The sequence below is a fragment of the Neopelma chrysocephalum genome, unplaced genomic scaffold (genome assembly GCF_003984885.1).
Source record: "Neopelma chrysocephalum unplaced genomic scaffold, ASM398488v2 Primary Assembly neopelma1_166, whole genome shotgun sequence".
NCBI classification, from domain to species: domain Eukaryota; kingdom Metazoa; phylum Chordata; class Aves; order Passeriformes; family Pipridae; genus Neopelma; species Neopelma chrysocephalum.
The window spans coordinates 1,332,790-1,355,583 of NW_020897828.1; the positions used below are offsets into that span (position 1 = coordinate 1,332,790).

At 42.0% G+C, this 22,794-nt stretch overlaps 1 protein-coding gene across 1 annotated transcript in view; it reads right to left on the minus strand.

Moving 5' to 3' along the window:
- Positions 1–22,794, minus strand: part of SIM2 (SIM bHLH transcription factor 2) — a 54,347-nt gene that overhangs the window by 20,237 nt on the left and 11,316 nt on the right. Inside the window, exons 3-6 of the mRNA XM_027701750.1 lie at positions 21,984–22,073; positions 16,008–16,116; positions 3,626–3,711; positions 1,292–1,491 (exon numbers count right to left, since the gene is read on the minus strand). Coding sequence (XP_027557551.1) covers positions 1,292–1,491; positions 3,626–3,711; positions 16,008–16,116; positions 21,984–22,073 — 485 coding nt within the window. The remainder of the gene's footprint in view (positions 1–1,291; positions 1,492–3,625; positions 3,712–16,007; positions 16,117–21,983; positions 22,074–22,794) is intronic.

A 22,794-nucleotide genomic window follows, 5' to 3' on the forward strand; every position in this document is an offset into this window, starting at 1 on the left:
GCTGGGAGAGCAGGAGGTTTTGGCAATGTTTAATACCCCCGATTGCCCCGTGTGTGGATGACACCCATCTGCTCTTTGGCAAACACAGCTCGGGGTCTCTCCTTGCTCCTGTCAACACCTCTGGTTGTTCTGTCTCCTTTGAAGACACTTATGTCTCCAGGCAGTTCCTCTCAGGCACATCATTTCCTTTTTTTTTTTTTCCCACATGCAAAGACATGTTGCTAAACCCCCTCGTGCTCCTTTGTAGCTGTTACATCGAGTAACGTGCGCCAAAAAAATAGGAATTATCCCAGAAACAAGAGGTTCTTTGTATTTTAGCAGCTGATGGCCCACTGTCCCATGGACTCAGCATGGAGAAGGAGCATGTTCCTGCATGGTTGGCCTGCCATGCCAAGCTCCCCCACCGTCTTGGATACAGATTCTTTGTCACTACTGCACACGAATATAATTTCTGCTTCTTGCAAACCCAGCCTGCCAGGGAAATATGGGACACACGCTCCACAGGCAGGGATTTCTGAAGGATAATCATCTTGTCAATAGTGTGTGTATTGGACTTTTCCCCTCAGGTATCTTGAACTGCACTGTACAAAGTACCATTGTGTGTTACAAATTACTCTGCTTCAAAAACCAGAGAAATCAATCATTTTAGTTCTGGTTCTGGGCTCTTCTCCCACCAGCTGAGAGTGAAGGCAGGGTTGTCTTTCCTCAGCAATAGCTGTTTTCCCCAGATTTTGTTTGAGAAGGCCGTGTTTCCATGCAGCAGAGAATGGAATTAATTTTCATGCCCACAACCCCATCAAGAGCACTGTTTTCATGGTTAAGGCACAACAAAGTGCACAAGACTCTCTTTTTTTTCTACTCTGTCAAAAGCTTTCTGGGTGACACTAGCAAGTCATTTAATCTCAGTGTTCCAGGTGTGGGGTGGTTTTTTCAGGTATGTCCTCATTCCTTCTGCCAGCTTTGTATGTTTAAAATCTGTGTCATTTAAGGTAAAAATGTGTCACTGCTCATGCGATGAAAACTCACTGCAAGAAGGCTTCAGACTCTCTCCAACCACAGGTAACTCCAGGTTAAATTGTCCAGGCTCCTATTTCTTGGCATTCAAGACAAAGCATGGTCTATCCAGCTGCCTGAAAGGCTTTGAAGACTCACATGGCCTTCGAGTTCCAGATCTATTTTGGCCTGCTTTATTTTTTCATGGATGTTTTGACGTGTTTGGAAACCACCGTGGCTGATGTTAACGCTCGACCTTGGAAAAGTTTTGATGCTCGAAACGGAAAGAGCTGCTTACCTGGAATCCAGGAATATCAACTTTAAGTCCAAGCTTGCTCTGAACATAAACATGTTGCTGTGAAGTTTGATCTCGGTGATTGCACTGGGAGGTAAAGACTGACCTACAGCCACCAGCCCAACGATTTGGTAGCAGGAGTCGTACAGAGACATGTCGAGCATGTACTGGCGGATCTTCAAGTAGCCGCTGCAGTGGATCACCTGGAAGGGGAAGAAAACACAGTTTCTGATGGCAAGGCAGCCAACAGCTCATTATTAATGATTTTATAAAGCCACACACCCTTAAATTCTGCTTAGTTTGTTAAAGCTTTGGGGTTGAGGTGGATTCGTCAATGGAGACCCAAACACAGCAAACACAAAATCTGTGTTTACTGCCCACACGATTAATCCAGTATTAAAGCACATGCTCTTGGGGGACTATCTAACTGATTTCTAGTTAACATTTTCTTGTAGATACAGACAGAACTCCTGCTCATTGATAAAAAAATCCGGAAGCTGCTTTTTTGAAACGACCATCTCTCACACACATAAAAACATTTACATTCTGAGGAGTTATTCTCGTGATAACCAGACACTTTAGTAATCTAGTGGATACTAACACATCCCATTTATAAGGCTTAACTGCTGTATGTGTAAATGCACAAGAAATGAGTTTTAAGTTCTCGGGTCAAGTTCAGATGATATTCTTCTGACACACGCCCAAGCCCTGAGATCAGATTTCGGAGTCCCTGCCTACAATTCCTAATCACAGAGGTGATAATGTCAGTGTTAGGCTGTAAAAATTCACCATGTCAGCTAAAGAGGAGGGGAAAATGCAACCTGGGGACTCTTCCAGAACATAAGATGGAGTTAATGTAGTGCTGGTGTTTGGAAATCATTGGTGCTCCTGGTAATTTTCTACTGCAAGAATCAGGCATACACACACATCCTTTAGCTTAATTTATCTGTTTGTTTGACTTTTAGGTGTATCTAATGGAAAGAAATTAGTTTTCACTGTATTTGCTATTCCTGAACAACCCATTAAACCTGTAAATAGGCTCCTCCTGTATAACCTTCCTTCCTCCTTTCCAGTCACTAAGTAATTAATATATTTAGCAAAAGTACAATAACAAAAAAACTTCTTTAAGATCTGTGAATAGATCTGAATTCCCAGATCACTTAGTCCATGAGTTTTTCCTGTGCTTCACCTAATAAAGTGATTTTTTAAAAAATTAAGCCCTGACTCTGAGTACAGCCAAAGGGAATAAATTTAGGCCAACAACTCTCTAGATAAATGAATCCTTTAATGTTTCACTGTGCAAACTTTTAACAGAGAGCAAAAAAAGGTGATGTCTCTGACTAGAAGAGGTAAATGGGAATTAAAATACAGAGATACCACCACTACAAGCTCTACTCTTTTACCTGATTTCACATTCAGCTCTGGGACAGGATCATTTGTGCTGGGAAGCAGCTGAGCAAACAGGGTTCATATAATGAAGAATTATCAGTCCAACCAGGTAGGTAAATAAACAGATATATGGCTGCACTTTGAACACATTCCTTCAAGGAGCTCTGCTTCTCTTGCAAGCTTTTCTTTTTGGTTTGGAATAACTCAAACAAAAAGAATCCTTACCAAGTTGTATGTGAATTACCCTCCCTGATGGAGATAGAATTATTCTGTGTGGCTCGAAAAGCAGCAAATACACACGGCAAAGCTGAGAATAAAAAACTACCTGCAAAGTTGAAAATAAAAACTACCTGAGGGGCAGCTGTTCTCCTAAAACCTCAGCATTTGCTGTGGCCTCTGATTTCACGTAATAAAGAGAAAAATAATACAAACAGAGAGATTTCCAAACAGACTTAGTGGTTTAGTACAATTCAGCCCTGGGGTGGTGGCCGTGGTTGTTTGGAATAACATCCATGTGGAGGCCAACGAGGTGACTTGTGCAACTGGGTGGCGGCTCAGCCAGGGGCTGAGGGATGTGGAAAGGTTCCAAATTCCTGTGTCTGGGTTCCTGCCTCACCTGCCTCCAGTTCCACGGGGGAATAAGACCTAGCTGTGTGCTCTCCTTGCAGCTCCATGGCTGGGCTCCAGCTAATTCCCCAGCCTGGAAGAGCAGGGATCAAGACGTGGGAATGTGCCACAAAGCAAACTCCAGCTCGCTGTGAGAGAGTTTAGACTTGCATTACTAAGGGGATCTGCAGTCAGGAGTGGGATTGTTTGGATCTTTACTGATTCTTTTCATCACAGATTTTGCTCTCAGCTACATATGTGTAAAAAAAAATAAATCTAAATAAATAAACTTGTCAGTTCTTTAACAATTGAGGGGTGGAACAAAAAGTTTATATACATTACCTTGTATCCACTGCACGTCAATCCTGCATTCCTCTTGGCTAGGACACACTTCATCCTCAGGAAAAATGATCTCTCAATTTCATATTCTGAAAGGACAAACCACACTGCTTATTTATTACTGGAGATTTCCAAACTGTCCATAACATTCCCCTCCATGAGTTCACTGAGGTGTTTATGTCTCAGCCTCAGCCCTTCTGCTTCCCCACTCCATCTCTGCCCTCAGGATTTATTTCACCTTTGTGTCAGAATTCCCTGTGAAAGTTGGACAAGTCAACATGATAATGTCTCCAAAATTCTGGTTTTACCACCTTTCACAAGGCAATCACCTTGATTTTGAACACCTAATACCAGTCCCTGTTGGTAAAGGGAAGGAGGAGTGTCCTTTGGAGTGTAGATAAATGAAGATACTCTCCAAAATAATAACAGAGTGGGAAACAAGACAATTCAATGGGTTTGGAATAAATTGAGTGTACGTAGCTGGTCATGCCCAGGCCTTCTGGCCTCCATATGCAACATTATTACCTGTTTCACTGACTTCCAAAACCATCTTAGTAAGTTATTTTTAAACTGATATCTTAATGGATAACCTCTAGAAATGTTTTAGTACTTTTTATAGCTCAGGTACACATATATTTTCTGTTAGGAATATGTTATTATTATCTTTAATATTAATTATTCCCCATAACAGTTTAGACACCATAAATAGTTGACTTTTTTTTTTTTTTACCTGAAAATGCAGTTTGGCAGAACACAACTATATAAAGACAAGAAAGAGAACTCATCTGGTACATCTGTGAGTAGGAAAATCAGGGAAGCAGAAGAGTTCCCAGCTTTGTTGCAGTGTGTGTTTCCTCCTAACTCCCCATAAAGTTTCCACTGTCATCAGTTGGAGTCTTGCTGTGATTTAACTGTTCAGTTGTATTCCTGATTTTTGTGCATCCATCACCCAGTGAACCCTTCTTGGCCACACACCTGCACTGGTTTGAGCCTCACACCACTACCTGGAAACCAACTCCCTCTCTATAATAAGCTCTGAGTTTAAAGGTCTGAAGATACAACCACAGAAAATGGATTTAGAAAGGAGGAAAAAGAAACACTTCCTGAGTATTCGAATTTTCCATTTATCTCCCTAATTCAAATTAGATCCTTATGGGGAAAAACAGGCACTGGAATGAACTGACACACCTGATGTAGAGTTTTAAATATAAACTTAGACCATTTGATGGGAGGAAGGCACAGGGTACAGATTGCTATTGCTGAAACCTGATCTCATGAGTAAAGAATGGATCTGGACATTGGGAACAGCAGTGAAGTTCATGGCTTCAATAGGGATCACCTCACACCGGGACAGGAGGGACATGGAGCTCCTGGAAGATGATTCTCCTGTGGAGATGCTGAAGGGATGGAGCATCTCTGGGAGCAGGAAAGGCTGAGGGAGCTGGGGCTGTTCAGCCTCCAGAGCAGACCCTGAGAGGGGACCTCCCCCAGGTCTGTAGGGGCTGCAGGGAGGGGGCAGAGGATGGACCAGGCTCTGCTCGGGGGGGCCCAGCAATGGCACAAGAGGAACGGGCAGGAACTGATGCCCAGGAAGTTCCACCTGGACAGGAGGAAGAAGTTCTTTGCTGGGCAGTGACCCAGCCCTGAACAGATCGTCCAGAGAGGGTGCGGAGTCTCCTCACTGGAGATATTCCAGACCCATCTGGACACAATCCCGTGCCGTGTGCTCTGGGATGACGCTGCTGGAGCAGGGAGGTGGGACCAGATGAGCCACTGTGGGCCCTTCTAACCCTCCCCATTCTGTGATTCTGTGTCAAGGTGCCCAGTGAATAATGTGTAGGTGCTCCATGGAACCTGACATCTGGTTTGCAGGATTGGAGCTGGAGAACACAAAAGCCACCACAGTGAGATCCTTGTGAGTGTGTTTGTGTGAGAGCATAAAAGCTACAGCCAAATTTTGAGACTGACTCACTGGCAAGGGAAAGCAGAATCCCAGAATCATTTGGGTTGGAAAAGCCCTCCCAGCCCATGGATCCACCCTGTGCCCCATCCCCACCTTGTCCCCCAGCCCAGAGCACTCAGTGCCATGGCCAGGCCTTCCTGGGACACCTCCAGGGATGGGGACTCCAAACCTCCCTGGGCAGCCCCTGCCAAGGCCTGACCACCCTTTCCAGCAACAAATTCCTCCTCCTGTCCAACCTGAGCCTCCCCTGGCACAGCTTGAGGTCATTTCCTGGAAGAAGAGGCTGACCCCCAGCTGGCTACAAGCAGGAGCAGGACATGGATGTTGTCCCTGGTGATCTGAGAGCTGTCAGTGTGTTTATGGTGGCTGTAAAAGCTCTGCTGTCCGTGGTGATCTGTCCCTGGTGGGCTCTGTGTACCTGTGTGTGCCTACTGGGAATAAAACCATCTCCAGGCCTGATGGAGAGGTTGCAAAATATGAAGGAGCAATAAGACCAAACCCCTCACATAAAAAATCAGATGTGCAAGACTGTGAAGGGTGTGAATTAGTGTTCATGTAAAATTAGTCTTCATATTAACTGGTACCTTCACCAGTGTGACTCCTTCAGTACTCTCAAAAGTAGAAGGAGTGGGCAGCAAAGTAAAAAAGAACTAAATTAAATTTACAATTGTAAAGCTGAGGAATAAAAGCCCTGGTATCCTGCTGGATGATAACACACCCATCAGTATAATGCAGAACTTCAAATATCACATCCAGGCTGTACCTGATGTAATTAAGATCATCTGCTCTGATGAAGAGGATGTGGAAAGAAAATGAGGTACTTAAAGGTTTAGCCAGCAAAGAGGGAGACACTGAATATTCAAACAGGAGAAATCAGATGAGTTCTGAGCAGAGTGATTACTGAGGCAGCTGTCCTGCTGCAGGGGTTAATCACAAAATTGTGAGGAATAGGAGACGTGGAAACTCAGGGTAAAACAGGGAAAAGAAAGCCTGTGGCACAAATAGTGAGCACCTGCTCTAAAAACAGAACAAGGATGTCATGGGATGGAGCAAAAGTCTCAAATTAGGGAAGACACAAAACTGGTAAATATAAAATAAACACTTCAGGCTTAAATAAGAGGTGAATGTAATCAATTATTCTGAAAAGTTGTGAGTTTATCAATCGGACTGAAGTTTTAGAAAACTGGGAAAAAGCAACAGCATAAAGCATCTTGGCCTAGTAATGTAATTATTGATATCACTGGTGTTTTTTCAAGGAAAGGTGTGAGCACAGAGAGGATCCTTGGGCTATCAAGAAGGTTTGAAACAGAAAAGATTCCAATGAAGTGCTGCCAGTTCTTAAGTAGTTAAAGGTCAAGGGATCTGTGGATTAAGCACACAGATATGAAACTTGAGAGAGAGAATAATGACTAGGAAAATGTTATGATTAATAAAATGTCATGACTGAGGCAGAATATAAACAATATTGAAGGAAAATAACCTTCTTAATTAGCAGAGAATGTTTATACCACCTAATAACTGAAGTTTAACCACTGCATTTAATTATTTGTATATATTAACTATGTAAATGTATTAGTGTAAGGGATGTTAGCACCTTAAGTGTTAAGAAAATGTTCAAAAATCAATGTATAAACTATTTCTATTCAGCATAGACAAAAGTTGAGACCAACAGGTTGCAGACATCCTTAAGGTCCTTTCCAACCCAACTGTTCTATGATTCTATGAGGTCAGAATCCATATCCATGTCCAAGATGTCCATTTCAAACCCACCACTGTTGATTTTTTTACCAAAATCCACGTTTCCCATATCAGGTTCACAGGAGTATTTCTATTCTACTAATTATTCCTATATTTCCTGACCAGCTTACAGAGCTCCCTCCCTCAAGCTCTGTTACGATGGAGTTTAGTAGATCCATTAAAAGCCATAAATGAGGCAGAAAATAAATGGCTTCATTCAAATCCCAGCCCAAACTTGTCCCTACATCCCCACAGAGCTGAAACACAGCAACCCAGGAATGAGAACATAGAAAAACTCTGCTGGCTGTGGACAAACAGAAGATGTATTTCTTTCTCAGGGCACAAAGTCCCATTTCTACAAAGTGTGTCCTCTCCAATAATTGCTTTTTTTTTTTCCTTAGCTCATCCATCATGCAACACAGTTTGACTTCAAGCACTGGGCAAGAATAAAACAGCCTGTTTATATTCTACAGATTTGTATTTTCACGCTCTCATAAGCAGAATAAATGTCGTGGTAAAGGAAATGAGCCTTTGCTATTTTGGATAAAGAATCTGTGCATTTGTTCACTCCCACTGCACGACTGCCAAGCAGGATTCTCCAAGCCTTTCTGTGAAATTATGGTTAGCTTTATGGAAGCCAGAATTGTCCATCCCTAGAGGAGCAACTATGAAATTCATCTTTGCTTTCAACTCCATCTTTCATCTATTTTGAAAGAAAGCAGTCACACAATTCTGTGGTTGGACAGTGGACTGAGAAAACAGTTCCTCGTGACTTTTTCCCACAGTTTCACCTCTCGTGCCTTTATTTTCCCTAAGGTAAAAGCTGCTATTTTACACCCCGTTTCCAAAGCTCTCAAGTTTTGAAATTAGCAAAATATGATATTGTTTTGCTGCAGAACCACTTTGTAAATGATTATAAATGGGGATGCAAAGTGCACAGTGCTGCACCAAGGGCTGTTTTAGGAATGTGCATCTCATCTGTCACTCCAAAAAAAAAACGTGGAGCAGCATTAAAATTGGGATCTCCAAACACAACTGATGGGTCAGATTTCAGCTCTAGTGTAGGAGATGGAAACTGTTATCAAGGGGCACTTTTAGAGCAGGTCACCTGATTCTGCCTTCCCTCATGTCCACCTTGTGTGGGGACACACACCTGCATCCTCTGGAGACAAGGCACAGGTGGGATAAGCTCCATCCATGCCCCTGCTGGACTGTTCTACAGGTGGAAACACAGATACCACAAGTTCACGTGTGGATGACACTTTTCTGCCCATCCCCTGAGCACTCTGTGTATTTTTTTCCCTTTTAGTTGTTGTTCAGTGGTTATTTCCATCTTACCTCCTCTGCTCTCTAAAGTCACACGTGTTCTACTCTGATTCTTGTGTGGTCTGCAAGGCATCTGGGTCCCACACAGCACAGTGCTGATAAAAGAGGATGTGAGGATCTTGGCTTGGCTCTTGTGAGCACAACAAGGCTATAGATTTGTGTGAGACACAGAATCACAGAATCACAGAATGGTTTGGGTTGGAAGGGACTTTAAAGCCCATCCAGTGCCACCCCCTGCCATGGGCAGGGACACCTTCCACTAGCCCAGGTTGCTCCAAGCCCCGTCCAACCTGGACACTTCCAGGGATCCAGGGGCAGCCACAGCTTCTCTGGGCAACCTGTGCCAGGGCCTCCCCACCCTCACAGGGAAGGATTTCTTCCCAATATCCCACCTAACCCTGCCCTCCTTCAGCTTAAAGCCATTCCCCCTTGTCCTTTCCCTTGTCCAAAGTCCCTCTCCAGCTTTCCTGGAGCCCCTTTAGGCACTGGAAGAGGCTCTAAGATCTCCCTGGAGCCTTCTCTTCTCCAGGCTGAACAGGAGACAGAATGGCACAGCCTATATCCCTTAATCCTGGATGAGGGTGACACCAACTTCTAAACCAAAAAAGAGGTGAAAACACTGTGGACACACAGAGAAAAGATGCTTCCATAGCAGCACAGACAGTTTTAAGACAGTCCTCAAGCTGGGAATCCGGGATTGACCAACAGAAAGGGGTTGATTTTCCCTGTTTTTCCCTTGGTTTTCCCTGGTAATGCTCAGGCTGTGGTAGGAAAAGGATCAGTTCTGTTGTTGTCCTAGAGTTACAAACTTGCACAAACTACCCAAATCTTCCCCCCTTTTAGACAGTTTGTTCTGTGTCCTGATCATATTCAGAAGCCTGGCAGTGCTGCAGGGGGTGAATTGTCTCTGTTATCATTCCTGCCATCCAAACTGAGCCCTTTACCTGCATTTACCCAAATATTCCCTTATTCCAAACTTTCCTTGGGGAAAAATCTCAACAGAGCACTAGGCAGAAAGGAAAACAACAGGATTTACAGTGAGACACTTTGCTCTTTTTGGTATATTTTACTTCTTTTACATTAAAAAGATGTTTTAGTGGCTTGTCAGCAACCCTCTTTTCCACTTGTGTCCATCAAAAATTCTATTTTCTGTGTTCCTCAAGTTTAAAGTGACCCGAACAAACAGTGGCAACAGGATCATGTTAAACCATTATCACTCAGTAATAGTTCTCCTGTAAAATATTTTTAAATTAATGAAAACTAGAATCCCTGCCAATGTTTCTCTTTTGCACATGTGCTGCTAGAAAAAAGGAAAATTCTTTAAAACTCAGTGTAAAAAAGATGCCAAATTTTCTATCCCCTTCTTTTGATGTCAAACTTTACGTGTGGAGGGAAGAAGTTCTTCCCTGAGTGGAAAAGTGTGGGATTTGCTTCTGGGCTGAGTGAAATGGTGCCCTTAAAGCATCAGCTGGGGTGGAGAAAGCCTGACCTAATGTATTCCACATTCCTCGTGGAACTTACATTAGGCTTACAACTAATCATATAGGAATTATCCAGTTGTTAGCAGACAACTGGAATGTCTGCAGCAACTACCACGTTTCTTTTTCCCTTTCTCTGTTCTGGGGATTGTTAATAAACAGCTTTTAGTCCACTGTGCCTTGGTGTGAGTCAGCAAAATTTGGGGAGATATAGATATTTTAGAGGTTTAAAATCTCAGAAAAAGCAATTGAAGCCAATAAGAGACACACAGTGCCTGGCTGGAAACACACACTGAAGAGCAGCACAAAATGCTGAAACCTTCTCAGCATTGATTGATTCCTTGAATCCCTCTCAGCATTGTTTAATTCCTTGTCTTGGTGAAGCCGCAAATATCTTTTATTTTGCTTGTTTTCTTGCTTGTGTCAGCTGCAATCTCAGGAGATGGATGGTTCTGTAAGTGTTACTGCCCTGCTACAGGCCCTCCACTCTGTGCTGTGAACTGTGAGAGAAAACTTCCTGCAGGAACAGTGAGTAGACACAGTTCAGCAACAAAAATATTTTAAAAGTAACATCATTTGAGGGCATAAGGTCCTGATTGCATCCCAGTTTGTGTTGGCACATTGTTCCCTCCAAAGATTGTGCTGGTGGGAGCTGGCTGTGGTCAATAATCCTGGAGAAATCCTCAGCTTTCAGTCCCTGATATCCAGCCACTATTTTGGACATATTATTGCCTCTGGAGAGGGCACTTGGTAACATCACCCCACAAACCTCTTCCAGTACTGTCCCCCCCATCCTGCCAGCACCAAAATGCTTTGCTGCTGAGCCGTGGCTACTTAGACTTGCTGGCCAGGTGGACATTTAGTTTTAAGCTTCAGGTGAGGTGAGGAAAGGGGCAAACTCCTCCCCTGCCTGCAGGAAGTTCTAGAGCTGCTGTTCTGCTCTGGGCTGGGGTGGCCTCACCTCGAGGCTGGGGGCAGTTTTGGATGCCAAAATATAAGATCTAAAGCTCTTAGAGAGTGTCCAAAGGACAGACACAAAGATGGGGAAGGATTTAGAGGGGCTGCAGGAGGAGCAGCTGAGGGCACTTGGCTGGTGCAGCCAGAGCAGAGGAGCCCCAGGGCAGAGCTCAGCGGGGCTGCAGCTCCTCCCAAGGGGCAGCTCCGACCTCTGGGAGCAGGGACAGGACCCAGGGAAGGGCTGGAGCTGGGACAGAGCAGGCTCAGGGTGGATCTCAGGACAAGGTTCTTCCCCCAGAGGGTGGTTGGGCACTGACCAGGCTCCTCAGGGCAGTGGGCACGGCCCCAAGGCTGCCAGAGCTCCAGGAGGGTTTGGATGACGCTCTGAGGGACAGGGGGGAGTGTTGGGGTGTCCTGGGCAGGGCCAGGGCTTGGACTGGATGATCCTGGTGGGTCTCTTCTAACTCAGGATATTCTGGGATTCGATGACCAGGCAGAATTTGGCCTGGCACCACAACCACCACCTAATAGTTCTCCTGCACTAAGGAGGGAGATCTGCAACATGCACCAAGCCTCTGCAGTCAGTCTGAAACATAACTTTGCAGGTATCCAGGACTCCAAAACTACTGTTGCCCCATCATATCCTGGGAGAGAGGCCCAGGAATCCCGATACCAGCCTTTACAACAAATACAGGTGGCACAGGGAGTGCAAAACTGAGGTGCAAACCTTCACAGGTACAAAACTCAACCAAAGCACACGACGGTTCTGCAGACCAGAAACACGGTCAGCAATACTTGCAAAGAATGTGAAGGGTCAGGGAAATCATCTGAGATCTGAGCACAGTCAGGACACATAATTTGGAATCAATATAAAAATATTTTCCTCTTTTATTTTTTTCTTTTTCTTTCTGTTAACCCACCCCAGTCAAACATAATGGATTCATTTTGTTACAACTGGTGCAAAGTTGGCCTGAAGACTCACACGTGAGGTGATTCACTGAGCCATATTCTACTTTTAATACGTATGCGAGGGAGATTATTCCTGTTTTCCCACCCCAGCCACCCTCAGAAAGAGAGTCCAGCTGTTGGCTTCTCTCATGGCAAAGTTCATATTGCTTTACATTACAGTAAAAAGGCAGCTCAAAGACTTTGTTAAGTCAGAGCTGAAATTCTCCAAAGCCCCCCCAGATCTTGGGGCTTATGGCTTTCATTGAGTCATGGCCTGTAGACTTAAAGAAAGGAGCAGGAGGTCTCAGTTGTGACCTGGGCAGTGCAGGTCACTAAAATTCAGCCTGTTGCCCCTGTGCCGAGCTTCTTTTTGCCTGAATTCTGCCTTCTCTAACGTGCAGCCTCGAGCTGAAGGCATCAAAACAGGAAGAAATCACTGCTTCCCTCAGTGTTTTCTTCTTGTGGTTAATCAGACTCCCAGTTATGAATGAATGCATTATTCTAATTGGAGTTTTTGTGGTTTCGGTGCACAGACGTCGCTCCTTGATACGTTTTTATTTCTAAACCAGCCCTTTGGTTCCCAGTATTTTCTTTCCTTGGAAATATGTACACACAGCAATCAAGTCACCTCCCAATCTGCTTTCTGATAAACCAAACAGATCATGGAATGATAAAATGGTTTGGGATGGAAGGGACCTTAAAGATTATCCAGTTCCAACCTCCTCCCACCTTCCACTAGCCCAGGTTGCTCCAAGCCCCATACAACCTGGCCTTGGACACTTCCAGGGATCCAGGGGCAGCCACAGCTTCTCTGGGAAACCTATTCCAGGCCCTCACCACCCTCACAGTTCACCAGCATCCATATTCCCAGAATTTATTACCCTTAATCTAGCTATGAAGTCCCAGCTCCTGGAAGTACGTGATTATTCAAGTATTTCCACTGTCTTTTGGAAAAACAAAATTATGTACCTGCTGTATTTGGGATGTGCCTTGTTCTACCTGAAACATGAGGAAGTTCAGGGCGAACTTAAAACGTAATAATTCATGAAGGTTTATGCCTTTTAAACCAATATATAATTTTTTCTTACACCAGGGTGAGTTATCTGAAGAAAAACAATGTGACAGGATTACATAAAGAAATTCCTACTACCTCCAATTTTATGCAGTAATTTGAATTTCCCTGCGAAATAAATAGAGGTCAAATCCAAATTTACAAAGACCATAAAATTAGAGGTCAAAAATAATCTGTACCCGGGGTTATTTAACACCAGTAACAGAATACCACAAAGTGTAGATATGTCTGTTGACATTTGTGATTTTATTCCTCTCACAACAGATCTTATCCAGCTACAACTGCTGAAATAACACCTGAACTAAACATGTATCTAAATATCCGGGCACTTTACGTGAGCCAAGCTGTAAATTTCTGATATAAAAATCTGTGTCTGCAGTGGAATATTGATTTTACACCTAAGTAATGCCCCAGATTGGAGCAATCTGTAATGTAATAAAGTTATAAAAGGAATGTTTTTATTTGAGTTGATGGTTCAGCCATGTTTTAGAAGATTAAAAGATACAAAAAGAAACTGAAATGACAAAAAAATTCTCTTTAAAAAGTCTGTTTTCCTCCTTTTTATTTTCTAGAAAATAAAGCCACTTCTACTCAAGTGCCCTCTGTCCTAAGTTATTTGTGGAACTCCATGTTTTACCTAAATATTGAAAATATCTACTCAGATACAGCTGGAAGTTGCTTCATTCCTGTCATTTATTAAATAGGTTTCAGGGCTTCAGTGGATTAAAATAGGAAACCTGCTTTGATTTTTGTAGTTTAAAAATTATAGCAGTATTTTGTAGTTTAAAATTATATCTTAAAGATATAATTAAGATTTAAGTTTATCTCTCAAGATACATATGTATAAAACACTGCAGAAAAGGGAATTACTGGCACAGGGGAGGCAAAAAAAATATAAATATTTGTTCACTCTGTCAATTTTAGGAAGATTTAACTGTAGATTCTGGGTTTTTTTGATACACCCACTCCACGCATTTTATGGGGAAGTGATTTCCATAAAATATTCCATATTTCCATAAAATATTCCATATTTCCATAAAATAATCTCTATACAAACCAGGACACAGCTGAACTCCCTTATTTATCTTCTCCAGGTCTAGGAATCCAAAATAAGATCCTGTTGTTTGGAGGTTTTTATCCATCTCCTCTGCTACACAAAATTTTATACCAAATATACCCAAAATGGATCACAATTCCAAGGGAATTTTCCTTTAACTTTGCACTGATGAGAAACCAGAGCCTGATTTTGATAACTAGCAGCATCTATATAGGGGGAGGAAAAGAAATCTATGGAGAATGAGGGATATATTTGGGAAGAACAGGAAGAGAGGCGGGATCATTTGCTTTTGGCCTGGAAATTCATTCCAATCAGACCCTTGTGACTTTAAATCTGTAAAAATCTCCAATAATAAATTAATATATATATGTATTTTTAAGAAAAACAAGAGGTTATTGGCACTGGCAAGACAGTAGGTATAAGAATATCCTACTACCAATTCTGGATACCAGCAAAACTGCATGAAAATCATGGATTTCACAGGATCAGCAAGGCTGGAAGAGACCTTCAAGATCATCCAGTTCCACCATCGACCCAGCACCACCAAAATCACCCCTAAACCATTTATATCAGGGGGTATCTCCTCTGCTTATCAGTAAGGTAGGAAAAAAGAGATAAAATGGTTTTTTTTAAATGTCAAAATTCAAAATATTCTGAGCAAACTGTGAAATAGTCAAGTAACTATGAAATAGTCAAGCTAGAAGAGGCCAAGAAAAATAAGAGTTTTTTTTCCAAGACCCCCAAAAGAGTTTTGTTTTCCAAGATGACCTGTCTGGGGAGGGAGAAAAGAGAAGGAGGCTGAGATAATTCTTCCATTAGCACCACTCAGAGCAGTAAATGTGCTTCCAGGCACACCAGCCTTCCCTGAATCCAGAGAGAAAGTGGCTCTGCCCTGATGGAATCACAGAAGTCAGAACCAAGCACAGCAATGGGTGTGAACCCAAAATTCCTCGTGTTTTCAGGAGCTGTGCTTTGAGAAGACTGGGATAAACCAGCAGGGGGTGAGCTCTAAGTGATTAAACAATTATAAAAAGTGATTAAGCAATTATGAAATATATGTGAAAGCACACTGGACAGAGCCAGATTATGGCTGATATTTTAAAATTCGAAGAATTGCCCCCAGTGAAACAAAAGCTACCGAAGAAAGTGGTGCAAAGATGAGAATGACTTATTATTATAGTTCTATAGCAGTTATATATAGTAGTTATTGCACTGAAGTAACAACACAAAAAGGGTTGTGTCCATATTTATGAGCACAGCCAGGGTGACAGCAAGGCAAGAGAACTTTATTTTCCTGGAGAAAACTCTTTTTAAAGTGAATTTCTAAATCCAAATCATTTACAAACCCCAGTTCTGCTCTTCCTATGGTAGGGATCATTATGTCTGGCTTTTTGTCCAAGCTTCAAATTTAACAGTTGTTTCAAAAATATTAAAAACATCCTCCTATTTACCAATTGCCTGATGTTTTGGTGGTTTTTTTTTCCACTAAGACCATGTAGATTCAGCTGTGCCGAGTTGGGCCAACAACATTTCTGCAACCTCAGCAGTGATGACAAAACAGCAGAGATGAAATGGCCACTGGGTAAAATCTAAAAAGCTGTTTGAAACTGCATGGGCTGCATGGCATTAGAGGAATTATTTAATCTGGGGTAGCTAATTCCTTTTAGTGCAGCAACCCAAAATCCTGCATCGTGGTTTCAGCTTCGTGTTCCTCCTCCTCCTCCCTTTTTGGACATCTTCAAACAGGATAAATACGAACTTAGGGAATCATAGAATGCTTTGGGTTGGAACTCGTCTACTTTTTTTTTTTTTTTTACATTTTTCACTTGTGGTTTGATCACAGGTACCTTGCAGAAGGTGAGGATGGAGAGGCTGGTGAGCAGTGAGGACAGCTGTCATCTCATCGTGATCAGAGGGGTGGATGTACTCGTAAATGCTGTTTCCAGTGAGCTCCACCTGCGAAGGGACATGGAACACAAGCAGCTGGTTCATTTTTTTTCTGTCCTTAAGCAACCCAAGCCCTGCAGCTGGGTGACCACACACCATTTTTAGAGCAGGAGGTTGATGTATCAAACCCGTCTTCCAAATTACACCCATTAAACTCAATTCATCTCTTCTTCAGCACTAGTTAATATTGTTGTGGGAATTCCTGGTGGTGCATCAGAGACAGAAGAGCTGCTGTTGGAGAGAGCTGGGAATGAAGTGATAAACTAGAGCAGCTGTAGAAATGTTTGATCGCCCCGAAACGGGGTAAAACCTCTGGGGACGGCCTTAATGCCCCTCGAGGGGGCAGATGTTTAAAAAATAACGTTCCTCCAGGTTCCCAGAAACTCTCACCTGCGCTCAGCTGGCAGCTGAGCTCTCTGAGCCCAAACCACTCCACTCACACAATCCCTTTGTGCCTTTTCAAAGCCCATCCACCGCAGCTCCATCCGCAGCCAGGGAATTCAAAAGGCAGAATTCCACGGATTTTCACTGCTCTGAGCAAACACACGGGGTAAAGACTAGATCTGCCTGAAATATTCCCTCTTCTCCCTCGAACTTTGCTGGGGCAGGGATGGATTTCTGCCTTTCCCACCTAAGAACTGTCGCACACACGATCGAACGAGCGGCGGGCGCGTCCTCTCCGCCGACTCCTCTTTGCCACGTCTAAAACCCACCCACAAGAGTCTCCAGATAGATGCAGTAATTGATTTAAGGAGCCAACCAATACTTTGAGCCTGTGTTTTAAATTAGTGTCAGGCTGCCCAATTGTTCTGAGTGGCCTGATGTGCCTTGGGCCCCCAAGATCAGAGACAGCTGAGAGGTGAAGTAATTTAACCCATTATTCTGAGCCAATCCTGCTGCTTTGCTGAGATGTGTGAGTTGCCTTTTCTTCGGAATAAATGAAGTTGTCTGCCCCCACAAAGCAATCTTTTTCTGAAAATGTTTCTCATCCTTCCATTTTCTGCATTATTCATGGAATGTCTCTTCCCAGGACTATGCAAACTGACTTTTTTTTTGTTCCCCACCGCTCCTTTCCAACAGCCCCTCCCTGCAAAAACAAAAACATCAACACTGATTTGATGTTCTAACCAGACTAAAGCTTCACTGAGTAAGGGGGGAAAAAAAAAAGTGGAAAGGAAAGAGAAAGGAAAGAGAAAAAGAAAGAGAAAAGAAAGAGAAAAGAAAGAAAGAAAGAGAAAAGAAAGAGAGAAAGGAAAGAAAGAAAGGGAGAAAGAAAAAGAAAGAAAGAGAGGAAGAGAGACAGAAAGAAAGAAAGAGAAAAAGAAAGAAAGAAAGAGAAAAAGAAAGAAAGAAAAAAAAAGAAAGGAAAAGAAAAAGAAAGAAAAAGAGAAACAAAGGAGGGAGAGGGGAAGTGGAAGGGGAAAAGAAAAAGAGGAAAAGGATATTATCTATGTTGCTTCATTTATATAATTTTCTCTAAAAGTTCTCCTTAAAAAGCACTGGCTGCTCCTTTTCAGGACAGAAACAGGTGGGGACTTGTTACAGTAACAACCCATATTCAAGTTTTAGTGGCAGGGGAGGAAGGAGAACACACACATATCTCACTGTGAATCATGCTTGGCAATGCTTCTCTTTCTTTATAATTACAAGGGGGAAAAACATACCATAAATGTCCAGTTTTTAACCTACAGACTCGTTTAAAAATGCCAATAATTCCTGTGGTGATGGACACTTCACTGGTCAAAGCATGAAAAAAATTACCATTAAAAAAATGCACAGCTGAGGTCAGTGTTTAAACCAAAAGGAGCATCACTTATGACCCTGCTCTTATCATTTTATCCTTGGCTAACAGTGATTTTTTTTCTGAATGTTTTACCCTTGAAATTAAAGCACTTCTATCAAAGAGAATTTACCTTCCAAAAAAGTAAAAAATTCGTGGGTGGCTCTGTCTAAACAATCTCTCCCTTCAATATAAGGACTTTCTTAGCCAAAAAACCACCAATCGACCTGACCAGACACATCAACTGCAGCAAACCAAAAAGATCCCGTTGCATCTCTGCTGTCACCAACTATAATCACGACCACACCAACTCTTAAAAACTGTAACTCACGGGCATCTCTTGCTTTTCCCCAAAATCATCACCTGATTTGAAAAGGAATCCTCATGGAAACACAGGCGGGATTCAAAGGTCGCGGTTTTATCCGAAAAGCGTAATTCCCATCCCGGTATAATTTGATATTTAAAATTCAAACCTAGGATGTTTTGTCTGAGCAAATGACCAGTTTTTCCTCGTTTTCCACACACGGAGGGATATTTTTGGCTCCAGGGGCGTGTTTTGCAACCCCGGGGGAAACCAGTGGGAGGCGAAAACGTTCGACGCCCGAAAACCAAAATTGACTGTAAAAAATTGGGAGTGGAAACATAAAGCCACCAGTGAAGAAATGAGGGGGGGAGGCCGTGTGAGAGTCAAATAACCCAAATATGGATCCATAATTTGGAAACTCACCACAGGCTCCCGCTATGCAAGAGCACATTTCAGGCCGTTTTAAAGCCTGCAATGAAACGCTGAAAACTTTACCAAAAAAAAAAATAAATATACAAATTATATGGTTCGATTCATAAACCTTCTAAAATCCCATGCCTTGGGCTTATTAAACCTTGATGCAGCTTTTTAATGTCTGTAAATACCTGCTTACTACCAAATATCACCATTTCCTACTAAGTGGGTTTTTATGTGTAACTCAGCTGCATTTTTTTTTCCCCTGCCCAGGAATGATCCATAATAAACACAGAGGACTAAGTGGATGGATTCTAGAGCAAATAATTACATGTTTTGCCTTTCATATACTGATTTGATGGAGGTAAAACAAGCCCCTGGAAAAGTTCAGATGTTTGTGGTTAAATATTTCAAGATTTATCCAAAGGCAAAGATAAGCTTGGCTCCCTCGTGGGTCCAGAAAATGGGTGGAATAAACTCCAGACCTTCGAAATAAAATAAAAATGCATCGTTCACCATTGTTTCCTAAGAGGATTTTCCTCTCCATTTTGTGTCTTTGGACTCTAAGGGGAAAAAATATTTGGGGAATTTGAAACCTATTTGTTATCCACGGAAAAAAAGAGGCAAGGAATTGGCTGCCTCAACCAGCACAAAGTCAGTTCATCACTGGTCTGAGGCCAACTGGAATTAGATGGAGGAGGGGGGTCCTAATCATCATTATTTACAATATTTACTGTTACACTTGAGGGCAAATCAAAATCCAAAGCCACAGACTAAGTGGCAGACCCCCAAAATGAAGATGTAGATTTTTCAGAAATCCTGTTTCTGATCATCTGCGGGCAGAACTGAGCAAGGTCCTGCTGTAAAACAATCCTCAGCGTTGTTTTGAAAGGTATAACCAGTTTCACCACACCAGCCAGTGAAGCTCTAATTTTTTCAGAAACTCTAATTTCTCTCTGCTGGAGTAAAAATTCAAGATCAACCAGAAGATAAAGGCGGCTGTCACAGGTCTCCAAAAATATCCTGCAAAAATATTTTGAAATGGCCTTTTTTATTTGCTTTAAATACACATATATTTTAAACAAATTGCAATTTAACTGGAAATTAGATGTGTGGACTAGTTAATTGTCAAATTATTTAATAAAAAGGCCTTTCTGTGCCCACTCTAAAAGATTCTCTACAATCACCATCACTCTGCTCTCAGCTTGTATTGGCTGGAGCTCTGTAGGAGCACTTGTTGAAAATACAGTGTGGGATTATAACTCGCAGAATTTACTTCTCCTGACTAATCCCATTCTTGTTGATGTCAGTGGCAAAATTCCCAGTGATTTCCAGAGAAGCAGGAACAAGAACTCCTTTAGAACCCTGGGAAGCTTGCAGGAATATCCCAGTGTTAGTGTATTCATATCCTGGTGAGTAGGAGCAGCCTATTAATGTTGATGTTAATATTAAAGTTAATGCTACTTAGAGCAAAATTATCCTCTCAAAAATAGAATATTGACACACAGTAACAACAGAGTAGATGATAAATCAATATAAGAAAAGGGGGGGGGAATCACTGCCTTGTTTAGCGGGGGGGTCTTATTTATATAAATAAAACCCTGTGCACTGTGAAATTGTGTGTTTTGAGAGTCTAAAACATGCCCTTAAATTTCACATCCCTCAATCCTTTCCAGGATGCAGCTCATTTATTTATAAATACCAAACTTTCAAGGATACAGCTCGTTTGTTTATAAGTATCTACTAAAGGGAAAAGTTTGGGATTTTGCTCATTAAACTTGACCTCCAAAAGCAACGTGACCAAATCCTCCCATTTTCCTCTTGGAACTGGGGGGTTACAGATATTTCCATGCCCGTGGAATTCAGTCAGTGCAGATGGCCAGGAGGGATAAATAGGACTAAAGCCCGTGTGATGCTCCCAGTCCCCTCTCCTTGCTTGTGGCAAAGTCTCTTTAGTGTCCCACTGATCCCATAGTTCTTTAATTTCACCAGATGAAGGGATAATACTGAGACCCACAAGATCTGATGACTTGATATCCCTCTGAAAGAAAGAACTGGGAGCGTTTCCTCGTCACGTTTTTAAAGCTGGCATGAAAAAAAAAAGTACCTACGCAGACTATTTGTTTTCAAAACTACTTTTTCTAAGGGTATTAGAGAAACAGGGCCTTAGAAATGGTGTTTATGAGTTTATATATTTGCTTTTTCTCACCCTTTAGAGTTCTATTTTCTCCCACGGCTACTGATTCAAATATCACGGTTATAAACACACACATTCAAAGAACTCCACGTTTTTTCAATTAAAAATATTAGTTACTACCAAGGTTAAGTACACATACAATCCCCACCAGTCAAGCCCCCTCCCTGTTTATTGAAATAACCACGGGGCATATTCCCCAGGTATTTTCAGAACATCCTGCTCTCCCTCACCTTCACCTCCTCATTCTTCTTCCCTCTTCTATTTAGTCTTTATTTCACTTTGTTTAGCTCTGACAAGTGTTTGACACACTGAATTTGTGATGAAACGCTTCTGTTTCTTGCAAGTCTCATGCAGGGCCCAGTGAAATTAATTGGGAATTTTTCTGTTGGCTTTCAGCAAGCTTTGGGTCAGGTGCTACCAAGGAATTTCTGTAATACATTTACAGACAAAGGTATGGAAACTTGCCTTCTGCAATAAATTCGGGCTGTTTGCCCTCGTGCCTATCCCAAGAAGGCCAAAAAAAAATTAGAAATGTCCATCTAAGAAAGAAAAACAATAAAAAACCCCTTATGCTCCTTGTGCAGAACAGTAGTAAACCGAGTTTTATGAGTTCTATCACGACCATATAAAACGCTTTACTGAAAAGACCACTGAGCTGGAAAAACTCAGGCAAAACTACCCTGAATTCCATGTGAACACTCATAAATCTGCCCCCCTTTTTCTTTCCTTTTTTATTTTTTTTTTCCTTTTTCCTAAAGCACATTTACCATAAAACTCATGTTCCACATCAGATTTCCTCTCCATTTCATAGCAAGTCTCAATATCTTACACAATCTAAAACTTACAGACTCGGGTTCTGAGCTTTATTTCAGAGTGATTGAGTTACCACGCAGGCAGGAGGGTTGGGTTTCAAGCCCTGTATAGATCTGCAATTTGCAATATCATATTATTTATTGCCCTCCTTAAAAGGTAATGAGGAGTAAAATACAATGAACAAGAAAAGATATAAAGACAGTCATGATGTGGCTGTAAGCAGAGGGAACTTGAATATTTTACTAAGGGCACTTTCAGAGGAAAAAAGTCAAACCTTGAAATACCCCTAAAAAAATTATATAATGGTAAGATACCAGTGTTAGGTTCAAAATTTTTATTTAACAGCTGATTTAACACATCACTCATACCTGAGATAAGCCAAGATGCACAGATGCTGTTTCTGAGATGTACATTATTTTGCCATCTGATGCCACCACGAAAACAAAGCCATCCAAAGTCTGAAATGAAGGGAAAGACGGAGGGTGAGAGACAAGCACTCTGGTTAAAGCATTTACAGCAAAAATAAAAGAAAACAAAGGAAGATTTCCATCAAGAGCAGCAAAATTAAAGGAGTGGAAACCTTTCTCTGATGCTGCTCCTTCAAACGTTGGTTGTGAAATCCAACTCATTCCCCCGCAGATGCAGCTTTACTGCTGCACTTCCAGTGAACATTCTCCTGTTGATTCAGGCTATTTTAGTGCTTAGCACAAATCCTGAGCTATGTGGTGCTTAGGGGAAGTCTAACACTACGTGAGCCATTTTTTATGGCATAATTGGCAGACACAGCCCGCTGCTCTTTGCAATATATTTCAGGATGCTGTAAGTAAAGCTTTAAGTCTAACTGTATTTTCCAAAATGTATTTCTGAACAAGAGCTGTCTGCTCTCTTACTATGTGAATTTCCAAAAAGGAAGCAGAGTAAATCAGCTTTCAAAACTTTATCACACTTGAAGAGAGGTATTTGTGCTGATGAAGTTATATCCTTGCAGTCTGGCAACCCTGACCAATGGAATACTCCATGAATCCAATCCAATCCTACAAATTCTTATTGACAGGATATTGGCTGGAAGGTAAATATTACTTGTGTGAGCAAAAAGTGAAGTGTAATTTAGCCCCGTATCATTCATACAAGAAAAAGAAAAGTGATGCAAGTGGTGCAGCTCAGCAAAAATGACCATGA